This window comes from Gastrolobium bilobum, unplaced genomic scaffold, assembly GCF_033153095.1.
Source record: "Gastrolobium bilobum isolate Gb01-03AN ecotype WA unplaced genomic scaffold, APGP_CSIRO_Gbil_v1 utg28843, whole genome shotgun sequence".
Taxonomy (NCBI): Eukaryota; Viridiplantae; Streptophyta; class Magnoliopsida; order Fabales; family Fabaceae; genus Gastrolobium; species Gastrolobium bilobum.
This window is the reverse complement of record NW_026896543.1, coordinates 88,480-104,443: the sequence shown is the minus strand read 5'-3', so window position 1 is coordinate 104,443 and position 15,964 is coordinate 88,480. Positions and strand designations below refer to the sequence as shown.

Genomic DNA, 15,964 nt, shown 5'->3' with positions numbered 1-15,964 from the left:
ACATGCCCAATTTTTGGTTTACCTTTTTGTGCTTTTTATTTTAATTCCACTTTAAAGTGGGGGCGGTGAGATCGAACTTGTAACCTTATAGTTACTCAAGAGCTCTCTCTGATATCATGTAAAGAACCTTGTGATACATCACTCCAAAAGCTAGCTCAAAGGGTGAGAGTGTTCAAGGCCTTATAAAAACCACATTAGTTACCCATACAACCAATGAGAGACTATATATCTCAACAACTATCTTAGGGTCTTTAGTACTAAACCCCAATGCCTAGGATAAGCCCTAATGTGTGAGATGACCAATGAGGTATCTGCCAATTGCTAAAATCATACTTGTTTCTAACATCAAACTCATTTTTTATAATAACTTCTTTAGTTTTAAAGGGAAATTTTTTGTGTATCATTAAATTAGAACTTTTTTTATCTAAAGTGAGTTTCTCTTCAAAGTGAACAAATAAAAATATATTTATCCTTAAATTTTAGTGGGTTAGAGTTACAATACACTATAAATTAAATTAAAAGTTGATACACTCTTACATATAACATGTTTGATAATAGCTTAATTTTTTTTTTCCAAAATTTCGGTTCAAAGTTTTAAATTAAAAACTTTTTAGTTTCAAAATAAGTTAATTTCACTTTATAATTATAAATTCATTTTTAGACTTGTCCATTAAAAAAAATTGTACTACTCCAATGAAAATGTGTATATATAACCACACTTGGAAATGAGGCAGTAGCAAGTGACCCCAGTTATACTTGGTGCCATTTCTTCACTCCCCCGTCTCTCTCTCTCTCTCTCTCTCTCTCTCTCTCTCTCTCTCTCTCTCTCTCTCTACAATGAGTATCCTCCGTTCTCTTGCAAGAATCCAGGGTATGCATATAAATTTTAACACCTGAATTGATTGTTCTTGTTTCCATGTTGACATAATTAAAGAGGAATCTGTCTTCTGGATTGTAAAGTTTGAAACTTTGGACAATCCTCTATTCATCTGGGTGTTTCACAATTTATTTTCAATTTTTTTATTTTATTTTGGGTTGTTTACCCTTTTGCTTACTTTTGTTTGAAAATGAAAAATGAAATTGAAACATCTATCCGATCCTGGAGATTATTCTATTGCTTAACAAAGTGTTTCTTGAAGTAGTTTAAGTTATAGCATTTTTAGTACTTCATTTCTAGTAACAAGTAACACTTTATATTAGTTGACTTACACTCTTATTCCACTTAACAGATACTTTAAATACCTGGTTACATTTTGTAATTTTTTTACTTTCATTTTCTTACACAAATACAAATGAAAATACTATAATAATTAGATAAATTGTATTTTATTAACTAATACCAACTTTTAAAACATTAATATATCTATCATAACAGTGTCATATACGTGCTTCCTAGCTGTGGGCTGAAAAGAAATTTTCTGATTAAAGAAAAGGGAAGAAAAACATGAGATTGAAGCAAAATAGCTATAAAGCGATTTTTTTTTTTTTTTTTTTTTTTGATAACAAGCGATTCTTTTAGTTTACTAGAAACATCAACATATTTTAGTTCCATGGAATTTTTTTTCTTTTCTTAAAGATTTTCTCAAATAGAAATAGAGAACGGAGTAACTAAAAAAATGAATTGTTAGAGGATTTTTTGTTAGGGAACGTGTCATATTTAATTACTCCCTTTTTTTTTTTACCAATTTCATTCTTTTAACTAATTGCGGAAGAATTTGCAAATTGATAAAATCGGGTGGACAAATTTAAGTGAACCCAAAGAATTTGATTTTCTGTTTCTTATATTAGCATAGGAGTTGAGTTACTTGTGTTTAATATGTTTTTTTTATTTTTTTTATTTTTTTATCAATTAATCTGGTTCGAATGGGACAGGAAAAACAAACTTAAACTCGAGATCAGTGTTAAATTAAAACAATCCTTGCTAGTTAATCACCGTGCTTGTGGTGCTATGTTTTATGTTTTAGGAAGAGAGTTTAATTTACCAAATTTAAGTTTACTATTACACATCTATCAAACTCTAAAGTCTAAATTCATTGATTTGCATATCCCTAATCACTCAAAAATAAAATTCGTTAGTATGTAATATAAGTAAAATTGACAAAATTTATTGGGCCTCTAAAAATAAACATTGAATTTTGTTTTGTTCTTTTGACACAGAAATGTCAAGGATAGGACGCAGAGGCTTACATTCCATGCGGGAACTGTACGGGGAAAAAATATCTCGTGAGTCGGTAGATTCAGCCCAAAAACGTGTGATAGATGCTTCACTTACACTCATTCGAGAAAGAGCAAAACTTAAGGCATGTCACCTTTCATGTTATCTTCCTTTACTGATTTTCTATTTTTATTTTTTCTAATAGTAAAAAGCATAAACAACACATTGGAGGCTACAGGTTGGTACCTAGCATAACACTTTTCATATTTTTAGTGAAATGAAGTTTGAACAATTGAACCACTTATCAACTTGAGTGGTATAAATGATAAAGAATGAATTCAACTCAAAAATTTAAGTTATTAGCGTAAAGCATATTATTAGTTTTATATTTTATATGATATTTTTCTAATATGAAAGTTCATATAAAGTTAAATCAACCGAAAAATTTAAATTATTAAGTGAAGATAAGTCACTGGTCATATATTTTATATCATATTTCTCTAACGTAACTATTTTTAAAACTACCAAGTTAAAAGGATGGATAGACTATCAATGAAACAATTTTTAATTTAAACTGGTCAAACCAATGAGTCCGGTTTGTTTTTATTTGGGTGATTTTTATTATAATAAGCTTTGCAAGAAAGCAAAAGTAAATGCAAAAGTTGTTTTTCCTCCAGGGAGAACTTGTACGTGCTTTTGGAGGTGCTGTAGCAACTTCATCTCTTCTTGGAGTTCCTATAGGACATAATTCATCATACCTTGAAGGACCCGCATTTGCTCCCCCTTTCATTAGAGAGGCCATTTGGTGTGCTAGCGCAAACTCCACAACTGAAGAAGGTATTCATGTGGTTTTCTTTGGTGTTTGGTCGACGAGAAATTTTTTAAATACTAGAGAAATGTAATTACTAGGGAAATGGTTAGAAAATGAGTTTAGTAGGAAAATGTAAAAAAAATTGTTTGGTTGACCGAAATATTATTAGGAAAATTTATTTAAATTTGCAAAATCTATGTTCGGGAGAAACTTCCCACTTGTTTTTTCACTTCTCCAGTTATCTCAAAATACCACATCTCAAGTGGTATTCTGTAACAGTGAATTTCATCCAAAAATCAACACAAAAGTCATTTCCCCATCTATCTCATTTGCCTAGTATTTTTTTGAAAAAACCTGAAACAAACGTGGTATTCTCCAATATCCATTTACACTTTCCCATCAATTCCAAAATAATCCTTCAACCAAACACTACCTACGATATTAGAAACTCTTCTTTGTTAAGACGAGCCTAAATTTTTTGGGAATTGAAGAGGAAGGGGTGAAGTCTTATATTGGTAATTAATAAGTATAAAGAATCATATACTTAAGGGTTTAGTCTATGTGATTTTAGATGATAGAAGTTTATATCTTTTTACTTTTTATAACTATATATTTCCCAGATGTAAAAGTTGTTTTTTCTCTCTTTCCACTTCAGTCAATAAATTTCTAAAAAGATTCTGAAAAGAAAAAAAATTTAATATTATAACTATATATTTTCCAAATACATAATTATAAAGTGATAAAAGACAAAAAAAAAAATATCCTTTAAAAGGGAAAATAATTTTTTCTATATTTAATGTGTTAAGGTTTTAGATTAAGACATGATCTCATAATCCAATTATTATAGTTGGTGTCACTTAGACTATTGATGATAGTCTCTTGCTATGACTATAGTAAACTCAAGTGGCAATTTATTCTTAGCATGATTTTGATTTTGCAGGAAAGGATTTAGCGGATGCACGAGTGCTATCTGATGTTGGTGATGTTCCTATCCAAGAACTTCGAGATTGTGGGGTAGATGATGAAATATTGATGAATGTTGTTGGTGAATCTGTCAAGCTAGTCATGGAGCAGGTAATTTTTATTTTTTAAAAAAGAATGTAATTTTTTCCCCATTATTTTCAGTTCATTATGATTTATTTTTCCTAAAAACTTCACTTAGATTGGAATTCTTTTTTGTGGAAATAACAAGATTTTCTAGCATCAAATCTACTATCACATGAATTATCATATTTTTCTTATAACTCTGTGTTTGAACAAGATATAGTTTGATTCTCATGGTGTCTATATTCTTCCAGGATCCATTACGCCCCTTAGTTTTAGGTGGTGATCACTCAATATCATATCCAGTTGTTAGAGCTATCTCTGAGAAGCTTGGAGGACAAGTTGATATTCTTCATCTTGATGCACATCCTGATATCTATGATAAATTTGAAGGAAACTATTATTCGCATGCTTCTTCCTTTGCTCGAATCATGGAGGGTGGCTATGCTCGAAGACTCTTGCAGGCATTTTTTTTTTATATGTTTTGTAGCTTTTCTATCCTAAACAGTTTAATTTGATAAGGCATTTCTGAAACATAAACCATGTGATGCTCTGTCATAATATGCTATTACTTTCATCTCATTCAGCATTTTTATTCTGTTATTAATTTGTACCTCTGTTCATACTGTTATGATTTCTTCTTGCATAATAGTATGATCTATTATAGATTATTTGAAATAATGTTTAGTTTGACCAGCAAAGAGATAGAACTAAGTATGTTGAATTCCTCATAAGGAAGTGTGTTTTGTTGAAATTTAGTTCAATTTAATTTAACAAACCTATCAAAATGATTCTGTAGTGTATATAAGCTGAATTTATCAGGTAAGTGGAAAAGAACAGATGCATATGGTTTCTTTAGTTTTATTTCTTTGACTTTTGTTTTCATCAGACGAATTTTATTGTTAATTTTGTTTCAGTAGCTAAATTGCTGCAAGCTCTTCACTATGTTATAATATCTGATTTCTCTTCCTAAGTGATAGTAGTGAATATTTCAAAATTCATCCACGATTTGCATGATATGTCACATATTCTTCATGCTTTTTAATTCATTAATTTATTTCAGGTTGGCATAAGATCAATAAATATTGAAGGGCGTGAACAAGGCAAAAAATTCGGTGTAGAGCAATATGAAATGAGAACATTTTCAAAAGATCGCCACTTCTTAGAGAACCTGGTCTCTCTCTGTCTATCACTTTTAATATTTTTTGTTTTTTCTTGTTTTGATAGTTGGTGCTTATTTGGTTTATATAAACCTTTGGGATTTTGATTTTGCAGAAACTTGGGGAAGGCGTTAAAGGGGTATATATATCAATAGATGTGGATTGTCTTGATCCTGGGTATGCTCCAGGAGTTTCTCATCATGAATCAGGTGGTCTTTCTTTCAGAGATGTTCTCAACATCCTGCAAAATCTTAAAGGTGATATTGTTGGTGGAGATGTGGTTGAATACAACCCAAAACGTGATACTGCTACAGGATTAACTGCTATGGTAGCTGCTAAGATGGTGAGAGAACTTGCTGCAATCATGTCAAAGTGATAAATCTCTTCCCTCATGATATTTACTTCAATGTACTCTTCATTCCCTAAATGCACCTTTAGTGGCATTCAGTTTTTACTAGATTTTATTTGAAGCATTAATAAAAGAGTTTACATGTACTTGTGCTTTAGCTACTGAGAACTTCCGTGCAGCACAATGCTTCATATGTAATTTGGTATAACATGTATGTCACAAACAGACTGCTATGCCTTTATTTTCAGCATATTGTTATGCCTCGGTTTTTACTAGGATTTGAATTGAAATAATGGGTATCAAGAATGAAGTTTAGACCTCTCAATAGCCTCAAAAGTTAAATTGTTAAGATATATAATTTTATATTATTATATTATTCCTTAACATACTATGTGTAGCAATTACAGAAAATATATCGGTCGTACAAGTAATATAGTGAAAAATTAGGATTATCGCTTTCATGAAGATTGATGTATCAAACAATAACGTATCTACGCAATCAAAGTTGGGTCAACCTTTGGGATATTGTGAGAATATAACATTGAGTGCATAAAATCCTACTGGCTACAGGCGTATGGCATTTTAAGTGTGTTCCCAGCAGTGTTGATAAACCCGGAACGCACGGTCGGGTCGACTCAAAAACTAATAAATTGATCATATAATCAGTTGAGTGAAGAGCGGATTGGCCAAGTATTAAAACATTTGAGTGATTTGTTGCTTATTGACTTATATAAATGATGTACCGACAATATTAATATTATCTTGATTATGCACTATATAAGAATTCTGATTTAATATATAACTAGAGATGTTGTCTACTGAACCAAAAGCACCAATATCACAAATATTATATTTTTGTTTGATTATTTGTTGAATAATAATGTGTGATTTTTTTTTATATTAAAATATTAGAAATTGATATTATTTTTTACAGGTATTTGAATATGTTTATAATTTTTTTAATGTAAATAATAAATTTATATATATTTATTAAGTCATGCGATTGAACCAGTGACCTAATACATCACTCAAAAACGCGCTGAATTTAATTAGATTGGTTCCCACTTTCTTGTCTTCTCGTAACAGGGGTAATCATATTATACTTTTATCCATTTTGCCATGTTGATTTTTTTTTGTATTATTTTTTTCTATACGGAGGAGTGTTTTTTAATGTAGTTGGGCTTAGGGTACGAAGGATGGTACGATAAAGTTCAACAATGAAAATTGATCCATCGGGTTTTGGCAGACAAGCCCACTCGAAGTAAAGTCCATTTTGTCTTGTTGAGTCTTGATTTTGATTGAGAACCCTTCATATGCATGAAATAAAAAAAAATATGGACAAGACAAGGAAAAAAAAATCAAACTAAGATAAAATTTAGAAAATACAACTGAAGACATAAAAAGAAAATAAATCTGAAAAATTCTTATAGAAAATCAAACTATGACATGAAATATTTTTAAGACGTAGAATTTTTGTTGTAAAATTTTAAATTTTCTTTATTTAAACAGTAGCACATTGATTCATGCGGCCCCTGTGTATGCTGCTGCAACAACAATTTCTACAGCTAACTGGTCATATTTATCAAAGCTCAGATTGCCAATCTTCTGTTCAAAAAAACATTTAAAATAAAAAGCACAAAAAAGTTCACTCGTGTGTCTGGGACATGACATATTAAAACTATAGCGTAACAGGGATATACAAAAAAAGAGGATAGAAATAGTGTGAACAAACTATAGTTACCAGCATGTGTCTTCCGAGTGCTTCTGGTTATAAGCATACATTATAAGCATATTCATGACACATAATATAAAATATAAAACAGAATAAAGGGAATTGTTGACTAACATAATAAAATATATATTATTTAAGACAAAGACATAAGTGACGATGAAGAGGTTAAAAGATTAGAAACAATTATTTCATCTTGCAACAATCAAAATTCCAAAGTTGTTTGAGAATGTTTAATATATATAGATTATCTTGGAATATATATTTTTGAAAATCCATTCCTTTATTAGTTTATTTATATTAATAGGGTTTAGTCTTATTGTTATTGTTTGATCCTAGAGGATCGGTATGTCCAACATAAGGTTGATATTTGTATCTTGGATCGGTACGTTCGCGAGAGTCTATGAAAGAGACACTGCAAGGGGTAACAGATCACTGTGCACAATAAAAATACTGGCATATAACCAAAGGCGTGAGTTGTGTGCACAGTGATAGGCAAAAGAGCAAAGAATTCAGTGTGTATACCTGAGAAGCTTAACCCTTTATTTGTGTCTGTTGAGGGATGAGATAAGTAGTTTATCTTTTATCTCACTGGAATAGTCCCGGCAAATTCTGGGTTAAACATTCCTCTACATGATACTTATTATGTGGTTGCACATTTCCATTATGTACTTTCTATGGGAGTTGTTTTTGCTTTAAGGGGGCGTTTGGTATTATAGATATTTTTTTAACCTGGAAAAAAAGATAGTTGAGTATTTGATAAGAATTTTTTTATCCCGGATAAGTTACGAAAAAGTGTTTGGTTGACCAAAATTTTGCCGGAAAAGTTGAGTTCATTTTAATGATGCTATGTTTGATTGATGATAAAATATTGATGAGATAATTATTTGACTCAACATATTATATTCAGAATCTAAGACCCCAGGCAAAAAAAAAAAAAATACCAAAGAATCAGTGGTGTAATTATTTGCATTTGTGTAGTTGAAAAGGGAAATACCCGGGAAAAATATCTGCTGAGATTTTTTTCACAATACTCATACCAAACATGGTTATTAAATATTTACCACCCTACTTCCCATCATTCCATACCAAATACCCATACCAAACACCCCCTAAGAGGTCCAGAATAGTTCCCCCCAGCCCAGTAGTTTCGGTGTTCGGGCTGCCGGGGTGTAATAGCTAGTTGTCTCTGTGTTGACGAACTTGTCTTCTTTTTTCCTACAATTTTCTTCTGGGTTGAACCCTTCTTGTCCGATTTAATTGGGTCGATAATTGCAATTATTGTCTCCGATTGTGTTCAAGATCAAACTTATCGAGCTTCGTTATTGGGGTTCAGTTATGTCCTGGTCCATGTTGGGTGCTAAGTGAGTCTAAACCCATCTTTCAAATCTGCAGCACTTACTTCTCTTGTTGGTAAAACTTTCCTGACCAAGGTCCCTATTAGGAGGGTTTTCCCTTTTACCTCTTTGTCGAGGTCTTATCCAGACCTTTCTGAGTTACGATCAGTGTATTCTTGTTTATCTGCGTTCCGTGTTCAAATTTTACCTTGGCCTCTGACTTTTGGTGTTGGCTTTAGTTAGCCAAGTACTGAGTATGTTGTTCCAGTATTCCTCCCTCAACTTTTTTAGCCGAGGTCCAACTTGGGATTGGTTAATCTTTCTTTAGACTGCCTCGTTCAGGCTCTAATCTTTGCTTTTTTGAGTTCTATTTCTTTTTTACTTTGTCCCTTGTGCTTTATAACATTTATAACTTGGCTAGCTTCCGTGAATTAGGTTGCGGGGGTCATATTGAGCTGAAATCTTTTGTCCTTATGACTTTAGTTATATTGTGTTTTATGTCCGTGATGTTGGGATCATGTTTCACGTAGTAGACTACTTCTGCGGTTGGACACTCTGAGGATCCATCTAGCTCTAGTGATTGGGGCGATCCATTTGTCTAGAGCTTTGGCCATATCTATAATAGCTCTAACCCAATTAATTAGCAAATTACATGTAATTAAATGATTAAGCATGTTTTAGTGAGTAAAATTGAGTATAAGACTTAATTAAATGAATTTGAGTCACTTTGGAGTTAAAAAGTGTACTCAGTGAAAATTAAGGGGTATAAATAAGTGTAGGCAAAAGTACCCAAAATATAAAAATAAAAGTGGAAATATTCCTAGAATAATATTCCAGACTTTTTGGTAAAGTTTGGTAATTAATGGAGTCGAATAGATAGACGAACTAATACCCACTTGTTACCACTTAACATGTGTTAAGTGATAAAACAACACAAAAGAAACCCAAACCCCCCCAAGAAACTCGTCGACAGAAAGGAGAAGAAAGAAGAAGAAGGAGAAAGAGAAAGGGAGAGAGAAGAGGAGGGAGCTATTCTCAACCAAATTTGAAGATTCAAAAGCCTAAATCACTTAGAATCTCGCCCTCATCATTAATCCAAGCTTGGTTCTTAGTGGGGAGTCTTGTGTTGTGAGATTTTTCCTCTCAAAGTTCGCCCCTTTATGAGAGTTTGGGGTTTTGGGAGCTTCAATCTCCATTGAAGCTTGAGGAGCCATCAATCCTTGGTTGTGTGACCATTGGTGGTAAGATTCTAACCCTTGAACCTTGTTTTCTTGGAAAATTTCATGGTTAGGGTTTAATGAATAGTGTTTTAGGGTTTTTATGAAATGTTGATAGATTGGCTATGTTCTAGGCGTATTGGAGCTTAGCGTATGTTATGAGAAATGCTAAGAATGATGATTAATCGGTGAAAATGAGCTTAGATAGTTATATGAGTATACTTTGAATATTGCAAGAATATAATACTTGGTTTTGAGTTTTCTTGCAATTATGCTCAATGGTTTGGCTTGGTTGATTGATGATTGTGTTGGTTGATTGATGATTGTGTCCTTGTGATGTCTAGGATTGAGACATTTGGACCAATCGTGAGTGATCAACCATCGGAGCAAGCTATGGAGCTTGATTAGCTCCTTGGAATAGGTAAGCTCATGCTAAGTTGTGATGTATAGTTGTTGTGGTATTAATGAGTATATATGAATATTCATTGGATGGCATGATTGATACTATGGCACCTTAATGTAGGTGAAATTGCAAATAATAGTTGGAATTAAAGTTGACTAGTTGTGGAACCTGTTGGTGGTAAACAAAGGTTGACTGAAGCATTGAGGTAAGCCTTCGGACCTTGGGTGTAATTCCCTTTATTGTTCCACCAAGCCCTGAAAGGGTAGTGGTAGTTATAGTGTATATAAATGCAATGAAATAGTGTAATGCTTTGTTATACGTATGTGTATGCATTTGGTGTGGCATAGGATGGTGTTTCCCTTTGTTGGTATGTTGCATGACGATGCGTAAATCATACTTGGTAGTTTAGCTGGCCAGTAGGACTATTTGCATCTGAGTTTCCTTAGGACAGCTTGAGAGCTCGAGGGATTTCTCCTGGAGATGTTATTGCACTTTGCATAGATATGTATTTACTGCATTATTATTGTTATTGCTATTACACTGATATGGAACTGTGGGGTGGATAGATGCTCCAAGGACCCCTGGTTTACTGGATATATTCGTATATCTCACCCGTGTTGTGGGGACCCCCTTTCAGGTAAGGATGCTGCAGAAGCCACCAGTGGCAAGTGGCCATACTTGGACTAGTAGTGATGCATAAGGATCCTGTATTTTGATATTATACATGTTGTTTTGTAGCTCACATGTATAGGATTGTAATTAATAGACAATTGATAGATGTATGTTCTGTTTATTTGGAATGGACTTAGCCTATGCTCATGCCTTTGGTTATCTCTTTGTTGATGGCAGCCAAGGGAGTGATCATAGTGTTTTGTAAGCTAAGTTCCGTGAATTGTAATGAACATGATTTGTAATTGATGATTACCTTAAGTTCATTATATGCATACTCTTTATGTATTGGATTGTTGAGCTGGAAATTATATTAGGTACCTATTGCAAAATTGGGAAATGTTGAGAAAACAAAGGTTATGCTGCCCAAAATTTAGTATAATCCCTGAGGAGAGGTTGGATAAGTGCTAGGGTTAAGTTATGAGGCATGAACCATTGAGGCTTGTCATGGGGATGCCCTTTCCCCTAGGTTGGGACTTGAGAAATGAGAGAGGGAAAATTCCCTGGCAGCGCGCTCAAGCGCCCTGCTGCCCCTGTTAGAGCCAATGCTCTCTGCCTCCTCGTGCTGGAGCACCCAGGGTTGCGCGCTTGAGCGCCCATAGCCACTGAAGGAAGAGATGCTTCTGCCTCTGCGCGCTAAAACGTCCCAAGTGGGGGCTTAAGCGCCTAGGATAACGCGCTTGAGCGCCCTGGTTCGCGCTTAAGCGCCCATTTACACTGAAAGACCTGATGCTCTCTGCCTCTGTGCGCTTAAGCGCTCAGATGGAGGCTTTAGCGCCCGATAACGCGCGCTTGAGCGCCCGGTAGCGCGCGGGGCCTGTGTCCAACACACACTTATGTTGCTCTAATTTGTCATAACGCGAGCTACAGTGCTCCAAACGAGGCGCGGTTCGAAGCCACGCGTAGCTAATGATTAGGAGAAGACATTTAATAACATTTGGTCTAAGGATATAAGAGTATGATGTTAAGCTTAATTTATTTTATTTCGCAATGTAATATGGTTATGATCACACAATTGGGCATTATAAATTCGGCATGTTTTAAAATGAAAAATTTAATCGGATTTTAATTGAACCCATTTGATTGTAACTGCGCTTAATATCATAATGCGATGTTAACAAACCGATTCTAGAACGGGGTGTTACATTTTATGGTATCAGATCGCACACTTTCCGGGAAAACTTTCCAAGAGGTCACCCATCCCAGAATTGCTCCAAGTCAAGCACGCTTAACTGTGGAGTTCTTTCGATCCGGGCTACCGAAAAGTAGATGCATCTTGTTAGTATAGGTAGTACAAATCAATTCTTATAAGCTATTCCAAACTGTGCAGTCTCACCCCTGCACAGTCTTTGGAATCCCTCTCTTTCGGGTGTCGATTCGATTCATTCATGCATGTAACCCCCACGCTGGAAGCCTGTCAAGATCCGCTCCTTGTCCATGCCTCTTTGCACCGGCGATCACTCCCCGCCCTCGTCAGCGCTCGGGATGTTACATGCCCACCAGCTTCCGTTTGGTTCGTCCTCGAACCACACCGTACTGGAAGAGAGGCCCTGCTCTGATACCACTTGTAACGCCTGGATGCTTCAAGAATCAACGACTATCCCCACATACTAACACGAGACTTTTCAGTGTGTTTTTTCCTCACTCGCACACTTTCCGGGAAAACTTCCCAGGAGGTAACCCATCCTAAAATTACTCCAAGTCAAGCACGCTTAACTGTGGAGTTCTTCCGATCTGGGCTACCGAAAAGCAGATGCATCTTGTTAGTATAGGTAGTACCAATCAATTCTTATAAGCTATTCCAAACTGTGCAGTCTCACCCCTGCACAGTCTTTGGAATCCCTCTCTTTCGGGTGTCGATTTGATTCATTCATGCATGTAACCCCCACGCTGGAAGCCTGTCAGGAGCCGCTCCTTGTCCATGCCTCTTTGCACCGGCGATCACTCTCCGCCCTCGTCAGCGCTCGGGATGTTACAATATCCAAGTTTGTACCGAGCAACTTGATTTTTTCCTTGAATAGAGTAACCTTTTCTTTGTACGGCATGATTCAAGTTTACACTTGTTTGTCAATTGTCTTCATCAGGTCATCAGACTCTATTTTGATGTTTATTCTCTCAGCCTTTTTGGCTGAGGTACTAGCTCAAACTGGTTGATATTGCTTTTTGACCACCTTGCTGAGATTTCAACTTATGAAGGTTGTTTCTTTTTCTCATTTCATTTTGATGGATGTGTTCCCAAAAATGCCCTCAAGCCTGATAGTCTAAGTGCTCGGGCTGTTGGACCATAGTGTTCTTAGCGTATCTCGGTCATGTTTGGGTCTGCTCATTCGGAGACACTCATATATCCCATATAGTTGTGTGGCCGAACTTACGATATTTTTCATACACCTCATCCAAGTCTAGGTTGATTCTGAACTGGCATTTGCTAGGTTTTTCTTTTGCAAGCGACTTCTTATCAGCGCGATGAGGTCTAAATTCCTCTTCCTACCTTAGTGTCGTGTAACCTACAATTTTGCTATTGCTTCTCCTATTCTTGCTTTCTTGGCAGAGCTCTTATTCTGGAATAACTAGTCTTTCTATAGACCGCCTTGGTCGTACTTTTGCGCTACCTTGTTTGGGCTGAACTCGGGGTTGGCCTTCTGGCCTTTCATGCTCCTTTCGCATTCTTGTGATCTTTTTGGCTTCTTCATGCTGGATTGGGTTCATAAGTTTGTTGGGGTCATCTAGGAAGATGAGTAGTTGTTTGGCGGAATGTCGACTTATATTGTAATCTTTCTGTTTTTCTTTTGTGGGGACCTTGAGTCCCTTTTTGTAAGGTACATCATTGGGTTTGTTCCCAATCTTTATTCTCCAAATATGGTCATTTTGAAATTTTGCTTTGTTACTTATGATGTGCCTTTTGGTGAAGTTATTTTGTTTGGGCCTGTGGCGTCGAGCCATTTTTGGCATTTTGTTATGTCGACTATTTGAGTTTGGCTTGATTTTCTTAGCTTTAGCACTTTATGGGGTGCTTGCGGGTGCAGAGCTCATAGCCTGGATTCTAGAACCAGCACATTCAATCATAGATCTTCACTATATACCTTGGCTTATATACCAGGAGCTTAAGTTTGGACTCATCTTTAATTGTCGATGTCTTAGTGTAGGTAGAATGTTGCTGAATAATTCATCTTTTAATGAAAAATGATAGTCTTTACATAACTGCTTATGATTTGCTATTCTCGTAGCCGTTTTAAGGCCTCTGGCGCTCGACACTATAGTTGAGCTTCTAAGCTGGGTCCAGCGGTTGAGTTGCTTGCAACCTTGTTGGCTACTCAGCCGCTCCGAGGCATTTTTGCATGGTATGATCCTGTGTGACTCCACAGGTCTGCCAAACATGTTTGGACTGGATTGTTTGATCTTCAAGGAATGCATCTTATGTTAATTTGCTTCGGCACGACTCATGACCTTATGCTTCCTTTAACATTTTGTTATGTTGACTATTTGAAACCTGGCTTATTTGGAGTATTTGCGAGGGTGACAATTACACCTTGTCCCAGCTCGTACTTTTCTGGGCACTTGTGGGGTCTGAACGCGTGGCACGGACCTTAGATTGACTTGTTTGGTTGACACCTTTCGTCATGGACCTTTGTTGGTCGAACCCAATATATTTGTCATGACTTAACTTTATTGTAACTCAGCTTCGTTTGCCAAAGTTTAGAGTTTGGCGAAGCGGTGTTTGCGTCTTTGATTCTGAGCCCAGCTTCTCTTGCCGTGAGTGATTTTTTATCTTGACTTGGATTCTTTATGGAAGAAATTCTCTTTGTTTGCATTTTCTCTTGTATTTTACTTGACTTGTTTTGTCAAAATCTTAAGCTTACAAAAGCGGTGTTTGCCTTCTTGACTTTGAGTCCGACAACGATTGCCATAGGTTTTTTTATTTGAGCACTGCTTCTTTTGCAATGACTTTCTAATTTGAGTCTGGTTTCGTTCGTCGTGAATTTTTAATTTAGCCCCGTTTCCATTCGCAATGGCTTTTCACTTGAACCCGGCCTGTTAAGACGTGAGCTTTGTCATTTGTCTCCATTGCCAAAATCTTGAATAAGAGCTCGACTTTGTATGTCTAATCTTTCTTATATCGACTTGGATTTGCTGTTTTAGTCTTTAGTTCACTGGGGCAATTTTTTGTTGTCTAATTTTTTAGCCTGGTTTCGCATACCACAGTTTTTTTTTTTTTTGCAGTCTTAAGTTCATGAAGACTGTTTTCGCCTTCTTCGTTGTGAGCTCAGCTTCACATACCGTGTCTCTTTTGTTGGACCTGGCCAGGACCGCATTTAGCTTAAGGAGACAGTTTTCGCTCCTTTTTATTTGAGCCCAACTTTGCATACTGTGGCTTTTTTGTTTGCCTTGGCTTTTGCTAGTCTACGTTTTTTAAGGCGGTATCTTCGCCTTTTCTGATTTTAGCCTGACTTCGCATACTGTGGCTTTATTGTTGAACCTGACTTTTTTCGTTCTTGTTTATGAAGATGGTATTCACCTTCTTAAGTTTGGCTTCGTGTACCATGGCTTTCTATTGTGACTTGTCTTCTTTTGCCGAAGTCTTATAGTTATGGAGACAGACTTCACCTCTTTGAAATGGAGTCTAACTCCTTCTGTCGTGGCTTTTCATTTGAGCCACGCTTTTTTCGCAGTGACCTTTTAATATAAGTCTGGCTTCGTTTTGGTGTGGCTTTCGTATTGGCTTATTTGTCAAAGTATTGAGTTGAGTTCGGCTTCTCTTATCGTGGCTTTTGTTCCGACTTGGTTTCTTTCGCCTAAATCTAGCGACAAGGCCATTGACGGCTGAAAGTGGACTAGGTTGTCGTTTTCGAGCAAGTTTTGCAATTTCCAGGCGTTCAGAAATTTAGTTATTTGTGGCTGATGACTAAATCTTCCTATATATGGACTTAATCATATATTATCGTACACTTTCGTCATTAAAATAACAAAAAGAAATTGCTATTAGCACAGAGAATAGGACAGATGGTATACCTCGTGGCCTTCGTCGCAATCCTACATGTATCGGTATCAAATCGTTATATGAATGGGTGTTATCTCACTCTCTTTATTGATAC

At 35.7% G+C, this 15,964-nt stretch overlaps 1 protein-coding gene across 1 annotated transcript; it reads left to right on the top strand.

Annotated features, from left to right (window-relative positions):
• The first annotated feature begins 750 nt into the window (after window positions 1-750).
• On the top strand, window positions 751-5,769 carry LOC133300380 (arginase-like). Its single transcript, XM_061499909.1, has 7 exons — window positions 751-871; window positions 2,158-2,300; window positions 2,833-2,992; window positions 3,907-4,040; window positions 4,265-4,474; window positions 5,074-5,184; window positions 5,286-5,769. The coding sequence occupies exons 1-7, from the start codon at window positions 838-840 to the stop codon at window positions 5,544-5,546; spliced, it is 1,053 nt and encodes a 350-aa protein (XP_061355893.1). The 5' UTR covers window positions 751-837; the 3' UTR covers window positions 5,547-5,769.
• Window positions 5,770-15,964: the final 10,195 nt, after the last annotated feature.